This window comes from Arachis ipaensis, chromosome B8 (genome assembly GCF_059453495.1).
Source record: "Arachis ipaensis isolate K30076 ecotype BB chromosome B8, ASM5945349v1, whole genome shotgun sequence".
Taxonomy (NCBI): domain Eukaryota; kingdom Viridiplantae; phylum Streptophyta; class Magnoliopsida; order Fabales; family Fabaceae; genus Arachis; species Arachis ipaensis.
Window position 1 is genome coordinate 8,356,663 of NC_142443.1, and position 23,095 is coordinate 8,379,757.

The following is a 23,095-nucleotide window of genomic DNA, read 5'->3' on the forward strand; positions in this document are numbered from 1 at the left end:
AACCTCCTCCAAATCTGTGTATGCCCCAACATAGCATCCCATAGAGATAAAATATGATTGAATTCATACACCAAAAATATTGCCCGACACCATGCTTTTCTAATTCGATAGATATATAAATAGTAAGAACATGTAGGTGGCTTCTAGGGTGGGCCTGCGATTTCTGGTGCTGCGAGAACCAGCTGTTTTATGACATGCCTTAAGCAGATTGGAGTATTTGCCCCCCCAAAAAAAAAGCAGTTTGGGGTATAAGTTGTAGGTATTTTGTGTTGTTTTGTTTTCTACCGGCTAATAAAAAAGTTAGGGATTACCACTTTTTAAGATAATTATCCAAATATTTTCTTAAATTTTGGATCAAATGTATAAATAATTTGTTAATTACAAAAATCATTACCCACTTATAGAAAAAAAAAAGTATTTTTTGTTTTTTCTGTTGCATTTAAAATATTTTTTAAAAAATTTTATTGTTAAAATAAAATATAAAGTATTTACCTATTTTAATTTTCAAAAAATTCTTAACCAGACATTTTAATTTTTAACTAAAATTGATTATACTTTACTCCTTCAATTGATTACTCCCTTAATTGTCAAAAAAAAAGAGGAGAGGATCCATTCCTCTATTCTACTTCGTTGCTCTTCTCGTAAGTTCTCATTTCTTTTTTTTCTTTTTTATTTTATTAATTTCTCTGCATATTTTATATTTTATTAATTTTGAATCTGATTAATATGGCAGTGGAAGGAGAGGTGGAGCTAGTGCAGTATACGAAGATGGTGATGTTGAAGAGAAAGAGAAAGACATTAATTTATGGTGATCTTGACAATGGGTCTTGGTCATAAAATTGGATTATCAGAGACGGCAAAGTTGGAAAATAATTTGAATTCAGGGGCTGAATGTGGCATTTTATCAAATGGAAGATCAGAATTCTTCACAAGTGAATCTCTTTTGAAATTGGATGTTTATAAACTTAAGAATTCTGCTTTCATCAGAGATTAGCATTTAAAAAAAAGAGAAAAAAACTAATTATTTTTTTTATTGCTATTTTAAAAAAGATTGTGGACAAAAAAAGGAAGAGGAAAAAGATGAAGAAGGGAAGGTCTTTCCATGGTCATATGATATGTGAAATAGTGAGCGGAGGATTCTTGTGAATTAGGAGAGTGAGGTTCTTCGTTGGATGCTAGAAGATGAGGAAGAAGATTATAAAAGCACAAAAATGAGGTATTTTTGGCACACAAGAGCCTAGGGATCAATTTGTCCCTTGGATTTGTATCACTTAATGTCCAACTCACCCACTAAATGTTACACGTTGGACAGTTTTGTTAGGATTTAACAAAGCAAAATGGCTCAGGGACCAATACGACTCACGGAATAAAATGTTGGAGACTCGCAGATTAATTAATTTTAGTTGAGACGATAATGTTTGGTATGAAATTTTTTGGAAATCAAAATGAGTAAATACTTTAAAATATATTTTTATTTTTAAAATTTATCAAAAATTTAAAATATGGTCAATTTTATGATACTTATGAGTTGGTGTTTAATTTTTGTCTATATTACTTTTTATGACAAATTTTAAATATTTAAAATTATTTACTTTTATATTTGAGTAAAGTATCATTTTTGTCTCCAATATTTGAGATAAATACTATTTGTGTCCCTAACGTTTAAATCGTCATATTTGTATTTCTAAGGTTTGTAAAAGTGATTTAATGTTATCTTGCCATCAATTACAAATCATGAGTTTTAGTTGGAGTTTTGAAAATCTTTTCTTGAAATTAGAATATAAATGTCTTGGATAGAACCGATGATCCACTCTAAAAAATAGCTCATCAAAAATTGAAACTAATCCCTACAACATTTACATAATTCACTTTTCTAAGGACATAATTGAATCTAAAAACAAATAGTAGGTACAATATTAAAATCGAACACATTCAAGTAAGACCTAATTGAGAATGAATTGATAAACCTAATTAACATCACCGTTCTACCAAATCTTAATGTCCTTCCTCAAAGAAGAGGTACAAACTCGAGAGGCACAGATCAGCAGCGGATGCATCACCGCAAACCATTGGCCTTGGTTCAAGCACATGAAGAACATCGTCGAGAACTCGCTTTTCGCGGAAAAGTTCATCAGTGGCAACGAGGACAAAGCCATCGTAACCTCCTGGACAACTGAAAAGTTTTGTTATATAAATTTTCCATATCTAAAAACTGAATTTCGTTAATTATTTAATATTGACTTCACGGCACGACTACATTAAAGTTAAATGAAACTTTTTTGGATTTAAATAAGACACTTTAAATCTTAAAAGTCAAAACCGGATTAGGCCCAAATGTAACCAATTTAATATTTTATCCTAAAATAAAATTTAAAAATTAAAAAAAAAAACTTTTGATATATTTAAAGGAAAAAAAAGGTACTTTATCAATTGTCGTTAATAAATTTAGAGAATACTTTTACTATAATAACTAATAATTCAATGAGAAAATGATAAAACTTTTTTTATTTAAAAGAATTTAATTTTAATACACTAATAATATAAACTATTTTATATCGTCTTTCAATAACCTCCAACTTTTTAGAATTGACCATTCATGCTAATTGAAATACATGTAAAGTTAGCTTATATTAACATCCATCAAAATTAAATTAAAAAAAACCAATGCATGTGTTTCCGAGTTACATAATCTGACATCAGAAAACTTTTAAAAAAGCAACCAATCACAACATTTGCTCCCTCAAGTCACAAAGGACCAATTTAGACGGCAAAAAATGTATATATATTTATATAGTTTTATTTTTATTCAAAAAAAAAAAAGAGCGAAAATAGAATTGTGTAGCATTAAATTTAAGGCAAAAAAACTAGAATAAACCAAGGAAAGTTACAAATTACCTAAATGAGCCAAAATAAAATTCGTTTCAACAATGAGCCAAATCCTATATTTATATAATTCGAACCAGCATGGTTCGAACTTCATTCAATAATAATTCGAACCAAGGTGGTTCGAATTACATGGAGAGAAGTTAGTTCAAGTAAATCGAACCAAGGTGGTTCGAATTACAGAGAAAGAAACTGCAGCACATAATTCGAACCAAGTTGGTTCGAATTATTGGGGAAACGTTGCATCAAGTAATTCGAACCAGGCTGGTTCTTACACAAAGGCGAATTCGAACCAGTCCGGTTCGATTTAGTGGTAGACAGTGCAGTATATATATGGTTGTAAACGTGAGTTGCTCTCATTAGAGGGTGTAAGATGGCTAGTGAGGAGAGTTTTGTGGTTTTGGTTCACCACAGAGGATCCATTAAGAGAAAAACTCGCTCCGGTGTGAAGTTTACAGATAAGGATCCTCTCTGTATTGTCGTGAAACCAACGACGAGCTATGATGACCTTGTTAGATCTGTGCTGATGAAACTTGGTCTGGAAGGTGCGAAGCGAGTTAAGAAGTTTTTCTATCGCATTCCAATCACTGTCTTGCAGGATACCGTGAAGTATGATTGTTTCACGATTGGTAGTGATGAGGACCTGCAAGTCATGTTTCTATGTCGGAGGCAGTTTCCCGAGGTGAGGACACCAGAGTTGTTGGCAAAGCTGGTTGATGTGGTATCCAACTCAGGGGGTTCGAACCGGAATGCCACCACTGAAGCCGCGGCAGCCGGTTCCAGTTCTAGGCCTGCCTTTGCTTCTTCGTCCGTCCCTGTGTACGAGCCAGCGGTCCACCCAGTCGCCTCCCCGTCTTTTGCTGTTGATCTCAATGATGGAGTAGGCGACGTGGTAGGATCAGTTGATATTCTGCCGAACGCTTTACAGGGAGTTCCACCGGTTGGCGTCGGAGACGGAGTGTTGGGTGATGTAGAGGAGGACGACGTCGAGCCGGATATGATTGAGGATGACAGCGGCGACGAGGTTGGAGCGACTGAGCCTGCATTAGCGGTCGGTGGTTCTAGTTCTGGCACACAGCAGTATCCACCACATTTTTCCTCTTTGGACCTGGATGCCATGAGGCAAGAGGGTGTTGCAGGGCACTCTGTTGGATTCGGAGCTAGAGATGCTGAAGGGACTGCTGGTTTGACAGAGTTCCAGGTTGGTCAGCAATTTCAGGATAAAGATGAGGCCCTGTTAAGTGTGAAGACTTACAGCATCCGGCGAGGGGTACAGTACAAGGTTGTGGAGTCTGATCATTGCCGTTATATGGGCAAGTGTTCTGAGTTTGGGAATGGGTGCACATGGTTGATACGACTGAGTCTGCGGCAGCGCAAGGGCATTTGGGAGGTCAAACGTTACAATGGACCTCACACTTGTCTTGCGACCTCCATCTCGAGTGACCACAGGAGCTTGGATTATTATGTGATTTCGGCGTTTATTATGCCAATGGTTAGGGCTGATGCATCCATCAGCATCAAGGTGCTCCTAAATGCCACGGCAGCACACTTCGGGTTTAGGCCGACTTACAGGAGGGTCTGGATGGCGAAGCATAAGGCAATTGCCCTCGTATACGGTGACTGGGATGAGTCATACAACGAGCTCCCCAGGTGGGTTTTGGGAGTGCAGTTGACGATGCCCGGTACTGTTGCAATCCTACGGACGAGCCCCGTTCGAGTTAGTGGACAAGTAGACGAGTCTCAAGCTTTTTTCCACAGACTTTTCTGGACGTTTCCACCGCTCATCCAGGCATTTCGCCATTGCAAGCCCCTAGTTAGCATTGACGGCACCCATCTGTATGGGAAGTACGGGGGTACTTTGCTCATCGCGATTGCACAGGACGGGAACTCCAACATTCTACCTGTTGCATTCGCACTAGTAGAAGGTGAGAATGCAGAGTCTTGGTCATTCTTTCTCTCCCACCTTCGACAGCACGTGACACCGCAGCCCGGTCTTCTGGTTATATCGGACAGGCATAACGGCATCAAGGCTGCGCTTGAGGCTCCGGACGGAGGTTGGTTACCTCCATCTGCATACCGTGCATTCTGCATTCGACACGTAGCGGCTAATTTTGCCCTTACCTTCAAGGGCAAAGACGCGCGTAGGCTTCTAGTGAATGCCGCATATGCCAAGGCCGAGGTTGAGTTTGATTACTGGTTTGATATTCTTCGGTCTGAAGACCCGGCGATGTGTGAGTGGGCGAACCGGATTGATTATTCCTTGTGGACTCAGCATCGTAATGAGGGACGAAGATTCGGTCACATGACGACGAATATCTCCGAGTGTGTGAACTCAATCCTGAAGGGTGTCAGAAACCTCCCTGTATGCTCTCTGGTGAAGGCAACATACGGAAGGCTTGCGGAACTCTTTGTTCGCAAGGGGAGAGAGGCTGAGGCCCAGATGGGAACCGGACAACAATTCAGTCAGTACTTGGTGAAGTGTATAGAGGCCAACTTGAAGACGGCCAGGTGCTTCACGGTGACTTTGTATGACCGGGATAACTCCGAGTTCACCGTAGCCGAGACCACTCCGACGGGTTCTTTCTCACTGGGTACCTACAAAGTATCGCTTGCCTCTCGGACCTGTGACTGCGGGTACTTCCAGGCGCTTCATTTCCCGTGCCAGCATGCACTTGCATGCTGCGTCTACTCACGGGTTACCTGGTCCTCTTATGTTCACAGCGTGTATCAGATTAGTTCAGTGTTCAGTGTGTACCGGATGGGATTCACACCACCGATACCGGAGGGCTTCTGGCCACCTTACGACGGGCCCACCGTGATTCCGGACCCTGCCAAGAGGCGTGCGAGAGAGGATCGTCCGAGATCCACTAGGATACGGACGAATATGGACGAGGCAGATCCGAACCGGCCAAAGAGGTGTGGCCTCTGTCGCCAACCCGGACACACCCGTCGGAGTTGCCCACAGCTTGGAGGATTGTCTCACACGGGGGGCCAGTAGTAGCGATGTTGTTACTGTTAGTGCTTATTGATTTTTATTTTTCCTGTTACATGTTATGTTAGAGGACTTATGTAATCTGTTGATCTTTTTACCTTCTAGTAATGAAAAAGTTGTTTCTGAATTTGAGTATAGCTAGAAATCCCATAAATGCAAAAGTTGATAACTAAAGTGTTATATGATTCAATAATAATACATATTCACCAATCCACTAGGTAAATACCAGATTTTGAAGTACAATAAAATGAAGAAACAACAAGGAAAAACAGCTCTAAAGTAACAACAGTAGTCCACATGGGTATCATACATGAATGAACCGTAACGTCCAAAATACATGAAAAGTAAATCATCTAAACAAGTGGGAGCCTGTCCCACAACGACGGGGTACCCGTGGCCTCTGACCTCTGCGGATAAACGGCTCCTCATCCTCTATCTCATCCGCGTCCTCATGCGGGGCAGGCTGTGCGGGTGGCGTAAAATGGACAGGTGCGGCAGACGGCCCGGCGACAGACTCTGATGCAGCGGTGTATGCGGAAGGTGGGGTACCTCCCAAACCAAACTGGTCACCAACAGGTGTCGTAGCAGGCTCGTTCAGATTAACATCTAAGGGTGCCTGCGTGCCGGGGGTCTGAGCACGCCTCCTGCCCGGCTCGTCCTCCTGCATGATAGCCGTAATCTCCTCTAGAAACCGTGGACTGCCGAAGTCCGCGTCAAGCGTATCTGCGCCAAGGAAGTCCTGCCACTGTGATCCGGGAATAACCCATGGAGTACCGTCCTGCTGAGGCTGGTCGTCGGCGGGTACTCCAACAAAGTAATGTCCAAAAGGTCCCGACCCAAGTCCAGCGTCACTAGGCTCAGCCCCGTCACCCATCCCTGAGCCATACCACTCACCTCCGTGCACCCCATCCTGGGTACTAACACCAGCAACTGCAGCCGCCCCTGTACCATCCCTGCCCTCGGGCCCATGCTGATCATCGTCATCGTCCTCAAGGTCAGGTGTAGCGGCATGAACCGCAACACGCCCTCTACCTCTGCCAGGCTGGCCTCGTCGTCGACCCCCAGCGGGGCCGGCCTCGTCATCATCTTCCATAGCACGCTCAAGCCACCCCCAGTCACGCTGGCTACGCCGTGTCCCCACGCGAGCTCTCCTCTCAACCCGCCGCCTGTCCGGCACGTCGTCAGGACGATCCATCTCAGGAACTCGCCCAGCTCCCCGCTGTGAGGCCTCAACAGGAATAGCAACGGCTCTCGGATCCCCCAACTGCGGATCCGAAGACAAGAACCTCTTCCCGTGCTGACTCCACCACTCCAGGAACTCATGCGACGGACCAGGGTCAGCAACAACATCGAACCTCAGCACGCTCTCCGTACGAGACTCTCAATAGAGATGCCACTTCTGCAAATGGTGGGGGAACCATCGATCGCCGCCTCTGCCGTCCTTCGACATCAGAAAGTCGATGTTCAGGGCGGGATGTGGACGGGGCTGCTCCCCTCCAAACTGCGGAAGAACCCTATCTATCTGATGCCATTCTATGACGGCAAAGTAGATAAGCGACGTAACAGACCGCCACAGCACCATATGCCGAGGCTCCAAAACCTCGGGATGCACGACCTGAAGTACGTCGGGGCTGCTGTACGGCATCCAGATAAACTGCACCAAGAACTATACAGTGTCAGGGCAACTCATGAACCCAACTCGTAAAGCGTGGTTAAATAAAGAAACTTATTAAGTAACATACTGACCTCTCTAGCCTGCAACCGGTCTATCCAGAGCCTCCACATCTGAACTCTAGGACCATTCTCGCTACTGAAAGGGATGTAACCTGACCACCTGCATCATGCACATGTCTTACCGCTACTTAAATGTGTGCTTAGGGTATCCAATACATTATAAATGAACACGTAGTTATATATAGTAAATTGAAATAGACAAGGCTTAGTACAGTACCTCGAGGCCAATGGCTAGCTGAACGTCTCAAATCATGCAGGCCTAAACCGAGGAAATCGCCAGAAAATCCATGGCTGAAGTAGCTGAAGTGGGCCCGCTAGCTTGATAACATTTTTGTTCGCCACTCGGCACATGCACCGGTACAACCATGCCAGTGCTGTAGAACCCCAGCTGTAGGTCCCCATCTCCTCCAGCCTAGCTACAAACGGAAGCCATCTGATGTGAATGCGGTTGCCGGACTTGTCCGCAAACAGCTGCGTGCCCAACAACATCATGATGTACGCACGGGCATATCGACGCACAGTATCCTCATCAGCTCCCTCCGGGCACTCACCAAAAGTCTCCTGAAACCAGCTGCAGTTGACCGCGTACTTCTGAACCTGGCTAGGAGGAGGTACCACTCCAAGCAACTCCTCGAACCAAACCCAGGCTAGACGGCCACCCTCGATGTATATCTGGAACTCTGATAGGCAGCCGCTGACGTAACGCCCGTCCACTGGCAAACCCAGCTGGTATGCCACGTCCTAGAGTGTGATCGTGCACTCTCCGAACGGCATATGAAATGTGTGCGTCTCCGGACGCCATCGCTCGACGAACGCACTGACAAGGGTCTCGTCCAACCGGAACCATCTATCGTTCAGCCTTGCAAGATGGTAAAGACCTGCCATCTGCAGGTACGGAACGTATCTATCATCGAGGAGCATGCCCTGCTGCCGCCGCATGCTCCTGATGCATCGCTGAGGCTGCGGAAGAAATGAACCGCATTATTAGAACCAACTTAATTACCAGTGACAAACATAATCAACACGATAATTGATAAACCAAAAAATCGTACTAAATATGACCGCTTAAAAATCCAAGAACGAGAACCACTTGCATAAACAACTAACATAAGAAACCAGCATAAACCACTGACATGAAAGATCTAACATAAAACCACCACAACTAAACCGCTAACATAAACCACTAACATAAACCGTTAACGTAAACCACTTACATAAACCACTAAGATAAACCACCAACATAAACCACCAACATAAACCACTAACATAAACCACCATCTAACCCGATGCAAAACCACTAACTCACATGTACCGGTAGAACAAAGTTATTTCCGTACTAACCTCCTCGTTGATGACCCCAGCTATATGGGCAACTCCGTCCAAGCGATATAACCGTGCCGGATCGTCCCCCATCAGCAGAGTATTCCGTTCAGGTCTTTGTCGGAGAGAATCTGGGTCGTTTTCTCTGAGATTTGATGGAGTAGGGGAAGGTGAGAATGGTTCGAATGAGGCTGATTCGAACTCCTTATATAGCGCAATCACTAATAATTCGAACCAGGGTGGTTCGAATTACTAAGAACCCAGCATAAGTGTAATTCGAACCAGGGTGGTTCGAATTACTTGAAGACCTAATTCACCTATAATTCGAACTAGCTTGGTTCGAATTACATGCAATGCTAGTCGAACCAGCCTGGTTCGATTTACCTTCAACTATTTCTTGGTAATTCGAACTGGCCTGGTTCGATTTATTGCTAAATGCAGTTCGAACTAGCCTGGTTCGAATTACATTAAAATACGATTTGGCTCATTGCTGAATCGATTTTCATTTTGGCTGATATAGGTAAATTTGAAGTGATGTTGGCTTATTATGGTATTTTGCCCTTAAATTTATAAAAGTAACATCTTCCGTGTCTAGACACATAGTTTCTTTTCCAGTTTTATAGAACTGATGGACCTGGACCCCCTCCTAAGACAAAGAAAGAAGAAAAAAAAAATGTTGATAAAGTTTCAAAAAAAAGAAAATTTCGAATTCGTAAGAATTCTAATATTTCCGCCAAAGTTTAAAAAAGAAAACTCGAACATAAATGCAATTATTTTAGATATTTTTTTTTCGCAGCAGATAACACTTTATCCTTCAATTATTTAAGATATTTAACTCTCTTTTTGTAAAAAATAACGTAATTCCACTGATGCAAATGTCACTGCATTTCCACCTTAGTACTACCTGAGTTTCCAAACATTATCAGAGGAATATCCATCGTACTAACATCATTCCTCAATCGTTATCAACCACAGGTGACAACTCGATACAAGGACGACAACAGCACCGCAGCGCAGACCCCTTGCAACCAGAAAAGCAACGGAACCAAAAAGTAAAAACCCTAGGAACTCGCAGGTTTCCCCAAAGCCAAACTCATCATCTATTTTCTATTTAGTATTTACCATCTTGGGAGCATTGATTAGGAAAATCACACTCCAGGAGAATAAAGCAATGCCACTAAATTAACCTTTTCTTTTTCCCTGATTTTCATTTCCTGTTACATAAGAGTAAACAATGCCCCTACACCTAAATGAATTAACAATCAAAGGTCAAGAAAACTGTACACAAGAATGACTTAAAAAGGAGTACAAGATATGCCTTTTAACAGACCCACCACACTAAAAGAGGCAGGCAGCTCTGGATGATGAACCACACTCCAAATAATCTAACAACGGTGGTTTCACCGGGCAAGCTCTCTATCACGGAGCCATGCAAAATTTCTAACGATCCCACATGGCCTGGTATATGGCAGGTCTGTGCTTCAACCAATGAACCATCTCCCTGTCCAGTGGTGTGTTATTTATTACAGCATCTAACATTGGGCTACCAAAGAATTTGGGAAAACTTTTGAATGTCCATATCTGGTCCTTGGGCCAAGGTCTCTGCGGTTGCTTCTCCTGTGGATAAATACAAAGAAAGACACATGTTTAATCACCAACAGTGAAGTCAAGATATCACAGAGAAGATCTCAGTATTAGTTTCAAACTCCATTCCTGTTTGTTAATTCCCTAGCAACACATCCTAATAACAAAATACAAGTGTCTAACAGTAAATATTCTGAACTAACCATTCTTGCAAGCATTGATCTTACAGTCCTTGGACCATAAACTCGATGCTTTGATGGCTTCAGAGCCTTGGCATAAAAGGAACTGATGTCTGGTAAAGACAGGCAACCCCTGCTGGCTCTACCAAGGCTACGATCTGGATCCACATTACTCTGATTGTGCCAAAAAATCAACTGTCCTAAACAATAATTTTCACCATATATTTTCCGATACTCCTGAAATCCTGCTCCCAACTTGTTAGCGTACTTGGGACCTAAGTCAAGTGGACTAATATAGACAGGTGGTGAAGTAATGGTTTCATAAGCCTGCAAGACCAGGAATAAACTTTAGATTGCAAAAATAAAATTTAAATTAGAAAGAACTGAAGCTCTACCACAATGTGAAGCTTATTGGCTTTCACAGCATGAAAAGCATACCCGTATTCTAAAGAAGTACTTGGTATATGCGTAAATATGGATTAAGTCAGCAGCAGCATCATGCCGACATTTGTATGTACAAAGAAGATCTCGGACCTCATCCCTCAACCTTCAGAAAGGGAAGAACAACATACTGTCAAGGTTATGAGATCTGTCAGGTAAAATACACAGAAATAGACTTAGTATAACCCACTTACCATAATAGAGACTTCTGCACCTCCTTTTGAATATCTCCAGAACTTGAAGGATCGTGAGCATCGATTTTAGACCTCAGTTCATTCAAGGCATCTTCTTCCACATGAGGAGCAATACACTGAAGAAGCTCCTCAACAAAAGAACCCTCTCCTTTCCAGAGAAAGGAAACAGCTGCTTCAGGACTGATCTTCTCAAGAGGAGGTGGTGCTTTTCGGGGATCACCAAAAATACATCGCATAACATATCTTACCTGTAATATCCCATCAAAATTATCATTATTTTAGCTGGAAAACTACTGATCATCATTCAGATAGTGTACAACATAAGTTGACATCATTGATCTTTTAACTTCAAGATGAAAGAGTGTATCAGTGAGGTAATTGATACAATACTAAGAGATTTGGTATTTAACTTGCTTCTTTATGATCATGTTTACATTTAAAAACTTTCCTCTTAAGAACATTAGAGAGAGAGAGAGAGAGAGAGAGAGAGAGAGAGAGAGAGAGAGAGAATACAGAGAACAAAGTTACAACCAACCTTGTCAAGAGTGACAGCAAGATTCTGAAGCCTTTGGTTGTAGACACCCTCAGCCTGAATCATATAAAGGACAGGATGAGCAGAAGCAATTGTGTGAAGGAAATATTAGCATGAAAAATTAGGAAATGTCATCTCTTAATACTAAAGTGCGCACGCAGAGAGAGAGAGAGAGAGAGAGAGAGAGAAAGCACACCTGAACCTCAGCATCACTCCTTTCAACTTCAAGACATATATCTGAAAAATATTTTCTTTTCTCTTCCAGATTATGCTTTAGAATTTCCTCAGGAAGTTTGGTTCTCTCAAAATTGATGAACCTCACCTTCACCACATCAAATGCAAGGAACATTAATACAAGAAACAAACTGCAAAAACTGAGGAATAATCGTAAGAAGACATATGTTATGAGACATACAAGGCGAGCCGCATATGCAACAAGCCAATCTGGCAGGCCTTCAAGCAAACAGCTTCCTAAACCAGCTCTTCCCAAGTCATTATAGTCCTCTTCCGACACAGAATTCAATTCACATGCTTCTAACATCAAATAATGCCGGTCAAGAATTCCATGCGAGTCCTTCAAAACCTGAGAGGATGGTCAACATATTCCAGTCAATAGGTAGAGAACTAAACCATCAGATCAAACAAAAATATCAATCTACTTGTTACATACTACTGTAACGCCAGCCACAGTTTCATGAGTAACACTATCAACAAATCAAGCATGCTATTAAGCATTAACATCTAAACAGATAGTCAAAATTTTTCAAGTCCAAACCTTTTGGAAAGCCCCTTCACCAGTTAAATTGAGATAGCTCCCCCGGCATACTTGACTTCCACATAAACAAACCGATGCTTCATATTCCTCCTTGCTCTACAGTGAGGTTGAATTCATTAGACAGACGTTCAGAAGATTAATTTATCAATAGGAATTGAAAAAACCAGGAGGCAACAGGACATACCTCTGTCACAGAATTGTAATCAAAAGTGATCTCCTCACCGGGTTGAATTTTACGAACACTATAAATCCCAATTTGATAATGACCGTCAACAGCAGTAACTCTAGAAAACAGCCAACAGATTATATTTACCACAAGTACAATTGAAATTAAAAAGTTTAACAAAATAATTGCATCCCCGCTAAGCACTGTGCTGAAATAGTAGACAAAACACTGAAATAGCAGAATTTTACAAGCAAGAGAACTAGTATCTAGTATCACCACCAGAAAAAGTCACCTAACAGATTGGTAATGATCACATAACATTAATGTGAAAAGCTTACTTGGCTTCACAATTTGGTCGGCAAGAATGGCATATTCGGCTTGCATAATTAGCCTTATGCATGGCATCAACAACGACTAAGTCATACCCATCAGCATCACCCTGTCAGGAGTATTGCAAGATTAGCTAAGCACAGAATGGAAGATGGATGAACCATTCATCTCACTAAATATCACAAAATTGTTACTCAGAATTGACAAGCACCTTTGGTCTCTCGAGGTAGATGTTATAGAATTCAGGTGCCGGATCCTTACTATTTTTCTGCAGAGATCGAATCCCATCTTGTTTCTCAAACCACTTCCACACAGGATAAACCTGTAGAAATAAATTTCAAAATAAATTAAAATGCATCACCATAGATTCGTATAGTATATCAAGACAAGATAGCCTTGTTATAAGAGATAGAATATAGACAATAAAAGCCCATCAATCCAAGTAACATTCTATGCAAAATCTTAGCAGCAGAGGCCTGAATAGTCCAGTGCCACAAGAACACAAGAAATATGGTAATTAAAGGATCTAATACACACAAAATTGTTAGAGTCACATACACTATAGAATTAGCTATTGCCAACTTTTTTAGGTTGCACATGTAGAACACAGAAGTGGCAAATTTTAGAGAATAAGAAAGATAATTAGTTTAAACATAAATCAAGATAGAGAATACAGTACAAATCATATGGACATGAAGATGGATTATTGTTTATATATTGGCATTATCCTGAAAGCCTGCAGTTATGTTAAAGTATGGGCAAGCACAAAGCACGTACAGTTTTTAGATTAAAGAATAGAAAGAAAGAACATGCATATGCAAAATTCCATAAGCATATACAAAGTCCTACCTCTCCCAAAAATTCCACAACAAAATCATCTTCGGAAAAGCCTTCTTCCTTGTTACAAACAACACCAAGTCCCTGCACAGCAATACCGGAAAAAATAGAAATTACATAAACAGGAAAAAAACTGAGTAAACAATGCAGTAGCAGACTATGTAAGGGTACCAATAACATTGTAGTTAAACAAAAAAAAATGTATATGTACCTTCCTATAAGCTACATATTTGTCATCTGGACGACTGTCTATGGCCTTTAGAATACCTTGACACATTTTAACTGTTCGTGCATCACAGCCCTCCTCTGCACATCTTTTAATCTCTTCAATAACAGGCTGCAGAGCATAGCTCATTGGAGTGCTTCCACTTCCAGTAAAATTCCTGACTTGCTTATTCAATGTTCGAAGAAGCACATCTTCTATGAACAAATGCTTGTCCTGAAGGGACCAATCTAACTCCTCAGGCATCGAATCAAGCAAAAGATTATGTGTATAAGGATCAATTCCATACACTTCTTGCTCAATAACTTCATTCCCAAGCTGCTTTCTAGGTTTATAATCCTTGACTTCAGGAAGTTCCATATCTGACTCCTCTGTACCACTCTTTTGTGCACTCAACTTTTCTGCATAGTCATCTGGTAATGAAACCCGCATCTTCCTTTGCACATCTTCCTCATCAGCTACAATGACATATTGATCAATGACTTCATATTTCCGAGTAACAGGGGGAACAAGGCTGGCTTTAGTCATGCGAGCACCCCACTCTCGATCATCAGTTATAAAATTCAAATCTCCCTCCGGTGTGAAGTGTCCATCTCCCCTTGACTCCCCAATTAGATTTTCTGAATGTCCTTGGTCATCACTTTCAGCCTCAGAGGTTGTAGTATCACTGTCACTCTTGCCATCTTCATAAGACCGATCAAGATCATCAGATGTTTCACTCTCTGAGTCCATAGATTTCTTATTCAACTTAGATAAGCGCCTCCTAATTTCCCGATCGGAGGTATATTCCATATTGTCCAATCCATGTGTTCCGTTACTCCTATACTTCCTATCAGTTACCAATCTATTTTTCTTATACTTTGAGGATAGCACATCTCTGTCATGCACAGATATAGAGCTCTCTTCCAACAGCGTTGCAAGCTGAATAAACAATGTGATCATACGATTCATGTCATTAGCATCACCCCGATTCTTTGCCCTGTGATGGATAAGCACACAAATGACCCAACCATTAAACATGAACATTGTTGAAAAACGAAGAACATTAAGCGTGTAAGGTGAAACACCCTTTCTTATGACCTAATAAAGACATGCTAAATGAACAATTCCAAAACAGAGGTAACTGGGTCTCAGGATGTAAAAGTAAGATGTATGTGAAACCGCCAAACAGCATAAAAACTTAAGGTATAACAACAAAGCAGTCATAGAGCTTAGAATTTTACATAAGAACTTCAATGGTAAGAACCAGATTCTGAGAAAATTATGACAAACTATGGTCTATTTTGTTATTTATTTATTTTAAGAAGTCCCTTTTTTTTAGTGAAGATGTTCTTTTGTTTATTATGATTGGCAACATAAGCCAACAGACCCTACTTACTTCATTAAAATGTCTCCAATCATAGTAATAATATATACCCAATTTATCAAAAAAAATAAGAGGGAATTACAATCTCCATCCAAGGAGACAGGAGAATAGAAGAAAGAAAACTTACTTTATAGCATCACGGCACATTCTACTTATGTCCTCCTTGACAGAGCTCAAACCACGGCCAATATAATATCCATTTTTCATTCTAGCCTCAATTTCTGCAACCTGTTAAAAATAAAAGAATATGACAAATTAAATTATGACTATCAAAGGACTTCACAGTAACAGTAACAATGGTTAAAAAAAATATTTCTGTACCTTAGGCACAAAAAAATCACAGGAGTTTGTCTTCATAATTTCTCTCAGTCTTGAAGCAAGGAACTCCTCCATCCTCTTATAACCACTTTCAGACTTCTTAATTGCCCATCGTCTTGTACGAGCATCCCTTGATAGAATGGACGAGGACCTTCTAGCATCATATAGTTTTGACCGCTTGTATAAGTTTCGACGAAACAATTGCTTTGCGGTGTCTCTCTTATCCACACTATCAAAGTAATCCTTCAACTGACCAAAATCATCCATGCCTAAACTGCTGGATTTTGAAACAGATGAAGTTTGATCTGTAATGTGTTTAAGGCTTCTGATTTTATGGGGCTCCTCTAAAAATCGGCTCTTAATCCATTTCACATGGACAAATTTAGGAGTCAGCTCTTCAAACTGGCTGCACCCTCTGATGTCTATTGTAGACAAACCAGGAAAAGAGAGAAGAATTTTCTCAAGTGTGTCGGCCGAAATATTCTTACAACCCATTAGAGTCATAGAACTGATCTTTTCTTTGTCATAAGCATCCTGCAATAAATGATCATATTAGATGATGAGGAACGAGAAAATTCCTGACAATCGGAAAGGCAAAATAAGTATCAAACCTACCATAATGTTCAACAACATGGAGTCAGTGCAGGAGTGACCCAATGATGATAAATTGACATGTCTTGAGACTTCTTTGTAAAAACGTACAGCAGTTCTCCAATGCTTGCAAGTTATTGATGCAAAAACAAGGGACTTCAAATCAGATCTCAGAAAATGGAATATTCTTGCTAACATATGACCATCCAATAAGCCCCAGGTTGCCACCTCAGAGTCAGTAAGACCAATGGCTTCTCCAATGAAAGTAGCATCACCACATAGATCCTCAAACGTGGTTTCATCCTTCTCAATAGTAGGACCATCTTCAAACTCACTGTCTTCCTCACCATCAACCAGCATCCGGGCTCTTTTGGCAGCACGTGCATCACCGTCTAAATAAACATGGCCCAACATAGACACACAAAAATACGAAAATATAACAATTAGCCAAGATGACAAGCAAATTAGCTAGCTAGTGAAGACAACTGAAGTTGAGGAAATATATTCGGCTAAAGGGGAAATAAATGTTCCCAAAAACAACAAAAAAAGGTGAGAAATAAGTGTTGCCACTTGCACTAAAAGGGATGCAACAAAGACAAATAAAGCAAAACCAAGTTGAAAAAGGACTAGTTATTACCTGATTTCCAATAAATTTGCTTCTCAATTTCTTTCTTTGGTTGTCTTGCATTGATCCATGGATCTAAAACCTCATTTATAGCTGCAGCAAACTCCCGACTCTTATATGATTTCATTACCAGTTCATGCAGTTTCCCTCGAGTGTAACCAACAAACTGAGGGTGTATGATGTTAAACAAACTTAGATTTGCATAAGGTTCACCAACACAGACATCCTGAATGTGCTTTGATTGCACTCCAGATGTTGAACTGCTTTCTTGGTGGCTCCCGAGACTAACGTCAGAAATTTCTGTAGCAGAGGTAACAGGAACCCATAGTTTATCACTTTTCCTAAACACACTGCTAAGCTTTTTTATAATTCCTTGATCTACTAAATGCTGCAGTTCTAAAAATGATGATGGCCCTCTTTCACGCCCAGAACCATCAAGATAATACCAGTCCCCAAAATGTAACTGCAAATCCTTAACAGTACAGAGATGATCTTTAGGAACATTAATGAATTCCATGCTACGGCGAGAACCTCGATCACTAGCAGCTTTTGAATGAGAATCCTCTTCAATTGACGATCTCCTGCTGTCACTGCTAGAAGAATGAGGTCGGGTAGACCTTGAATGATATCTATCTTTGCCTCGCGATTTGTGCCGTGACTCAGACATCAATGATCCCTGATCCTTGACGACACATGCATTTATTCTAACCACTGAAAGAACATTTCCTTTCGTTCCTCTAACAAAGGCAGGCTTGCTTTGAGCTGATCTGCTCGCAGCACAGTAATCAACCCGCTCATCAGCACAAAAAGCCCACAAAGGGAGATCAAGTTTCCTGCTCTGAGAAGGAAAATACAAGTCATCTTTATGAGGCCAGCGAGGATCTTCACATCCAGACTTTGGCATTAGGCATAAAGGAAATCCATCATTTAGGACAAATTTCTTCCTAGAATATCTATCTTGGGCATCATCATTCCTCTTCCAATCCCCACCTTTGCATGACCAACGGGAAGAAAACCAGTCATCAGGAGCAGCAAATCCATTATCCTTTTCACAGCACATGCTCATCTCATTATCTCTTGGTGCAATATCAATTTTTGAACCACTATCTTCACTGAGGCTGGAATCATGCCAAGGAAAACCTGAACATAAAAAGTAATAAATAATCTTTCTCACACAGCATGTAACTCTAAAGAAACAACTATTTGCTTTTGACTTCATCCAGTGAACAGTAAAGTACAACTGTACAACCAGAAATGTTTTGTATTTTAAGGCTTATAATTAAGAACAAAAATGAATTTTCAAAATTATATTATCATCAACTCACCATATCAACGGAAATTTGAAAATGCAATTGACATATCCAACCATCATAAGTGACTGAGTTGGCTAGATGCAAATACATTAATCCAACTGGGAGAAAAAGGAATTTCGGGCAAGCATAGCAAAGGGGAAATGAAGCCCAACCTAAATGATAAGCAAATTACTTTGTATTTTAAAACTATCACCAAATGCATTATGTGGAGCATTAAAAAGTTACTAAGAATTCAGGCATAAACTCAAAATGCATTTGCTTGAATCAATATTTCTTCTTATATCTTTTTTCTGGTATATCCCACCAAATTATTTGATGCTGTTGAGTTTCATCAAAAAACACAAAAAGAAATAAATAAACGCTAGAGATTGAGAAACCTAAAATAATAAACCAACATCACCACGTCAATATTGCAATGTATCAGAAAACCAAAACATATTAAAAAAGAATACCAGTAATTTGAATATACCACGCTATCCATTGCTAACAAATCAAAAGGGGGGGGGGGGGGGGGGGGAATAATACAACCTTAGAAGAAATATAAAAAAATAAACAAATTAAATTAAAAGAAAACCGGGTCCGGCTATTAAGCAATTACGCAATTACGTACCTTCACAGTCTTCCAATCCCTCCAATTTTGCATATTCAAAATTCATTTGGAGAGCCTCTGCAAGATAAGAGGAAAATATCACCAACATGGGAAAGATAAGATATTTAGGCGAATAAAGGAAAAGTAAAGATTGACTATTGAAGCTGTGTTTGTCTCAACTAAAAAATTTTACAAAAATAAAAATAAATAAAAAAAAAAAAACCAAAAAAACAAAAACACCCAGAACCCTGAAAAAAGTCACCTTCAAATGCCACGAATACATTTTATAAAATATTCAGAATTTAGGGAGAATAAAAAAATAAAATCTTTAACGCTTTTTTGAAAGAGCAAAACAAAATAGCCTTCTAAATAAACCAGTTTTAGTCTTAAAACTTGAAAATAATATCAACTAGTAAAATAAAAATTTTGAAAATCAGAGACACCAGACGAATACAAGAGTGTCATCCACAAGACAAATTACCTTTTATTGCCTCAAGCTCCATCCCAGGAGTGGCATCATAACCTTCTAACAGACTTCCAACCCTTTCATCAATGTGGAGATCCTCCAACAGTTCAGATGCATGCAAGTTGTCATCAGAGCGCAGCAAAGTGGCTGCCATTTCCTGACTTTGGTCAAGACCAGATTGAAGAACATCTCCAGTATCTGCCAAGAGATTACCAGGAGCTTCTGGAGGATTTACCATCTGAGTAATGGCATCTGACATAATGGACTGAAAAGGCTGAGCCGCCAATGGTGATGACGCATTTTCAACAGTTAACCATCTGTCACTATCTAAGTGCTTAATAAAGTGATCTGACATCAGTACTCCTTCATCAACAAGGACCTTGATGTCAGAGAGTTTAGCAGGACCATTTTCTACGCCACCATAATCAAGGTAAAACCATTTCCCGGATGCTGAATCAGTCACCATAGGGACATGTGGAGGGGTATCACAGATATCCATATCTTCTTCCATTGATGGAAGCTCCTCAGGAACTGGTTCAATGTGAGGAGATTCTTTGCTAATAGATGGGCTGCGGGGCAGCTGTTCACTTGTAGGTTGACTGGAGATATCTTTGTCAGTCGAGTAGTCAGTATTGGGTACATTTCTTTCACTTTGAGATTCTGCAGCAGAACAATTTGACTCCCTCTTGTGCTTATCATCTTCATGTTCCTTAGAATTATATTCTGAGTTAGGCTTTTCACTTTGTAAGGTTTTACAAATTGTTTCTCGATCATTATTTTTTCTATTACCATCAAGGGATGATCCTTCCACTAAATTTGGAGTATGGTCCCTGCGATCATTGGGCCGACCTCTATCCTGTGGTGACCGCTCGGCATGGGGAGGACTTTTGAACTTATGATCATGCTGTCGATTTCGCTCCCACATCCTCTCGTGTGGTGATCTCTCGCGACCATGGGGGGATTTCTCCCTGCTGTAAGGTGATTTGTCACGACCACAGGGGGATGGACGAACTCCCTGTGTAGGACTTTTGAATTTGTGATCATGCTGACGATTTCTGTCAAAATTCCTCTCGTACGGGGATCTCTCCCGACAGTGTGGGGATTTCTCGAGCCTATATGGAGATCTGTCACGGCAAGTCTCCAGCCTATATGGAGATCTGTCACGGCCAGAGGGGGACCTTCGCAACGGAGTGCGATCTCTATGATCATAATACCTGGACTGATCTCGTGGGGACCGGTCAGAATGACCAGGGCTGTGTCCATGCCTGTCATAAGCTTGCCTTGAAGTCACAGAAGATTCATGATTTCTGGAAGAATATTTGTCTACTGATAACTTCGAAGGATTACTACTTCTGTATGGTCGCTCCACAGAGCGGCGAGAATAGTTCTCCGGATAACCATGACGAGGGAAGTCATCAGAAAGCCTCCGACTTTTTAAACTGCCATAATCTCCAAATTGCTTCCTGTCGGAGCTGTCAGAATCATTACTGAGCCTTTTCATGCGAGTCCCAGGATTGTAATCTCGTGAATAATCCTTACCATTGCTGTTTACATTTTTCCCTTCGTCCACAATCTTTGAACTAATCCTCACACTCCTCTGTTGTCCACTCTCCCAGCTGGGAGAACTTTTAGCATACTGTCCCCCGCTTCTGTTAAACTCTTTCTTTCTATAAAAATCATCAGAAGCAAATCTTCCAGAAGGGGGAGTCCGGTCACGTTCGATTTTCCAGGCTTTTTCCCTACCTGGATGGAACCTGCGGATTCTACTGTTGCCATAATCATCCTTGCCCATTTCTCCCTTATACCATCTATCCGGAATGAACTCCCCCTTTTCAATATCATCCTTCATACCTCTCCAGGACCCATATTCACCTTTCTCAGCTTCTCCTTTCCTACCCTTCTCAGGAACCACTTCTCCTCTTTCCGCATCCTCTCTCTCCCATTTTCCAGGAGAATTCTCTCCCTTCTCCAGCTCCCTTGCTTTCCATTTGTCGCTCACGATCTCTCCAGTCTCAATCTCACTCCTCCGCCGTGGCAAAGGTGGAGGTGGCGGAAGTGGCATATCCGGCACAAACTCTCCATTCTCAAGGTCATTTCTTGGCCACTTCAAGGTGCCCAATTCACCCTCTTCCACTTCCTCCTTCTGCACCTTCTCAGCACAAATTTCGCCATTCTCAACCTCGCAAGTCCTCTTGTTTACTCTGTCAGACCCCAATTCACTACTAACCGCCTTGTCTTTTCTCTGCTTCATCTTCTTCTTCTTCTTCCTCCCTCTGGTACCGTCAGGAAGCTTGAGCAACTTGGAACTGAGCACATTATTCCCACCACTACTCTTGCCCTCGCAAAGTGTCTTGTCCATGATATGCTGCAAAGGCATGCACGCGACACCCCCATCGCCCATGGAACTCACCAACTTGAGAACCGAGAAACCCTAATTCTCCCCTCGGCCGGGGCTGTCGATGCTCATGCTTCACAGGCTCGCTTCAGCTCCAATTCAATTCAGGCTCCAATCCAAAAACCCTAAATTGAACAGAACAAAAAAGAACAAGAAAGCGGATCAGAAACCGAAGGAGAAATGTAGGGTTTTATCGAAGCGCAATCGCGAGACGCGAAGACGAAACGAGGGTTAAAAGAGGAAACCTTTGGAGAAGCTGGGTGATTCAAAGCCCACGAAGCTACTCAACGCAAATCTAGAAATCAAAATTGAAAAGATGAAAGGAGAAGAGGATAAGAAGAGGATAATTACCGAAAGAACCGGGAGAGAAGAGACGATATAGATCGGAGGAGAAAACTGTGGTGGTGCGAGGAATGAAGAATATGGCGAGATCGAGAAGTGATGTGAAATTAATTGTGTTTTGCGTTGAAGAAAGAATAGGGTAAATTAAGTGTTTTGTGCTGTTATTTGTTGCTGCTGTTGTTGTTGTTGTTCGTCGTTGGGCCTTGGCGCTTCTTTGGTTTTCTTTCTCTCTTTCTTTCTGCTATGTGTTGTGTGTTGTGTTGTTGGTGTTTCTATCTTATAATTTTTTTTCTTCTTTTTCCGTTTTCTTTTGCTTTCCCCCTGTGTGTTCTTGTTTGTCTCAAGGGCGAAACTTGGCGTTTCATTTATTTTTTTCTCTTATAATATTTGTGTATTTAACTTTTTATATTTATTTATTGGTGGATTAAAATACAGAAATGCCCTTGTAGACGAGGGAATGGCTGCTCAAGTAGGAGGGAGTATTTGCCTATTTGGGATGTCTAATGCTACAGGGAATTAGTCATTGCCGTGTGGGATAGTGTGATATTATTTTGTTTAGTTTGGGTTTGGTCCACTCCAATTAACATGGTTAATGGATTGGGCTAGCCCATTAGTTAATAGTCCATTTCACTCCATGATCCATCCATGCTTAAGCTCCAGGCTTTTCACTGTCCAAAAAAAAAAGCCCCAGCCTTTTATATATCCACATACCGCCTAACCAATATATATATATATATATATATATATATATATATATATATATGAATTTAATTTTAATCCACTATCATATAAATTAGTTTTACATGTATATTTAATTATATAATTATACATCAATAAAATTAATTATTTTTGACATTAATCGTATAAATATAAACGATCATCTAAAAAAATGAATATAAT

General features: G+C 40.7%; 2 protein-coding genes across 3 annotated transcripts; both read right to left on the reverse strand.

Moving 5' to 3' along the window:
- Nucleotides 1-6,224: 6,224 nt before the first annotated feature.
- LOC148547118 (uncharacterized) lies at nucleotides 6,225-7,070 on the reverse strand. Its single transcript, XM_088496596.1, has one exon. It carries the CDS (start codon nucleotides 7,068-7,070, stop codon nucleotides 6,225-6,227), a length of 846 nt encoding a protein of 281 aa, XP_088352722.1.
- Nucleotides 7,071-10,093: 3,023 nt separating this feature from the next.
- Nucleotides 10,094-22,550, reverse strand: SDG2 (SET domain protein 2). Of its 2 annotated transcripts, XM_016314286.3 has the most exons (20): nucleotides 22,205-22,550; nucleotides 19,474-21,978; nucleotides 19,014-19,070; nucleotides 17,103-18,230; nucleotides 16,490-16,857; nucleotides 15,878-16,408; nucleotides 15,684-15,784; nucleotides 14,179-15,169; nucleotides 13,980-14,051; nucleotides 13,342-13,452; nucleotides 13,139-13,239; nucleotides 12,819-12,918; nucleotides 12,635-12,730; nucleotides 12,275-12,442; nucleotides 12,056-12,181; nucleotides 11,863-11,916; nucleotides 11,328-11,575; nucleotides 11,131-11,239; nucleotides 10,717-11,019; nucleotides 10,094-10,546 (listed from the first exon to the last, which is right to left on the reverse strand). In XM_016314286.3, the coding sequence occupies exons 2-20, from the start codon at nucleotides 21,857-21,859 to the stop codon at nucleotides 10,370-10,372; spliced, it is 7,227 nt and encodes a 2,408-aa protein (XP_016169772.1). In that variant the 5' UTR covers nucleotides 21,860-21,978; nucleotides 22,205-22,550; the 3' UTR covers nucleotides 10,094-10,369. The 2 variants fall into 2 exon arrangements, with proteins under 2 accessions (XP_016169772.1, XP_088353717.1); XM_088497591.1 differs by having other exon boundaries at nucleotides 12,056-12,442.
- Nucleotides 22,551-23,095: the final 545 nt, after the last annotated feature.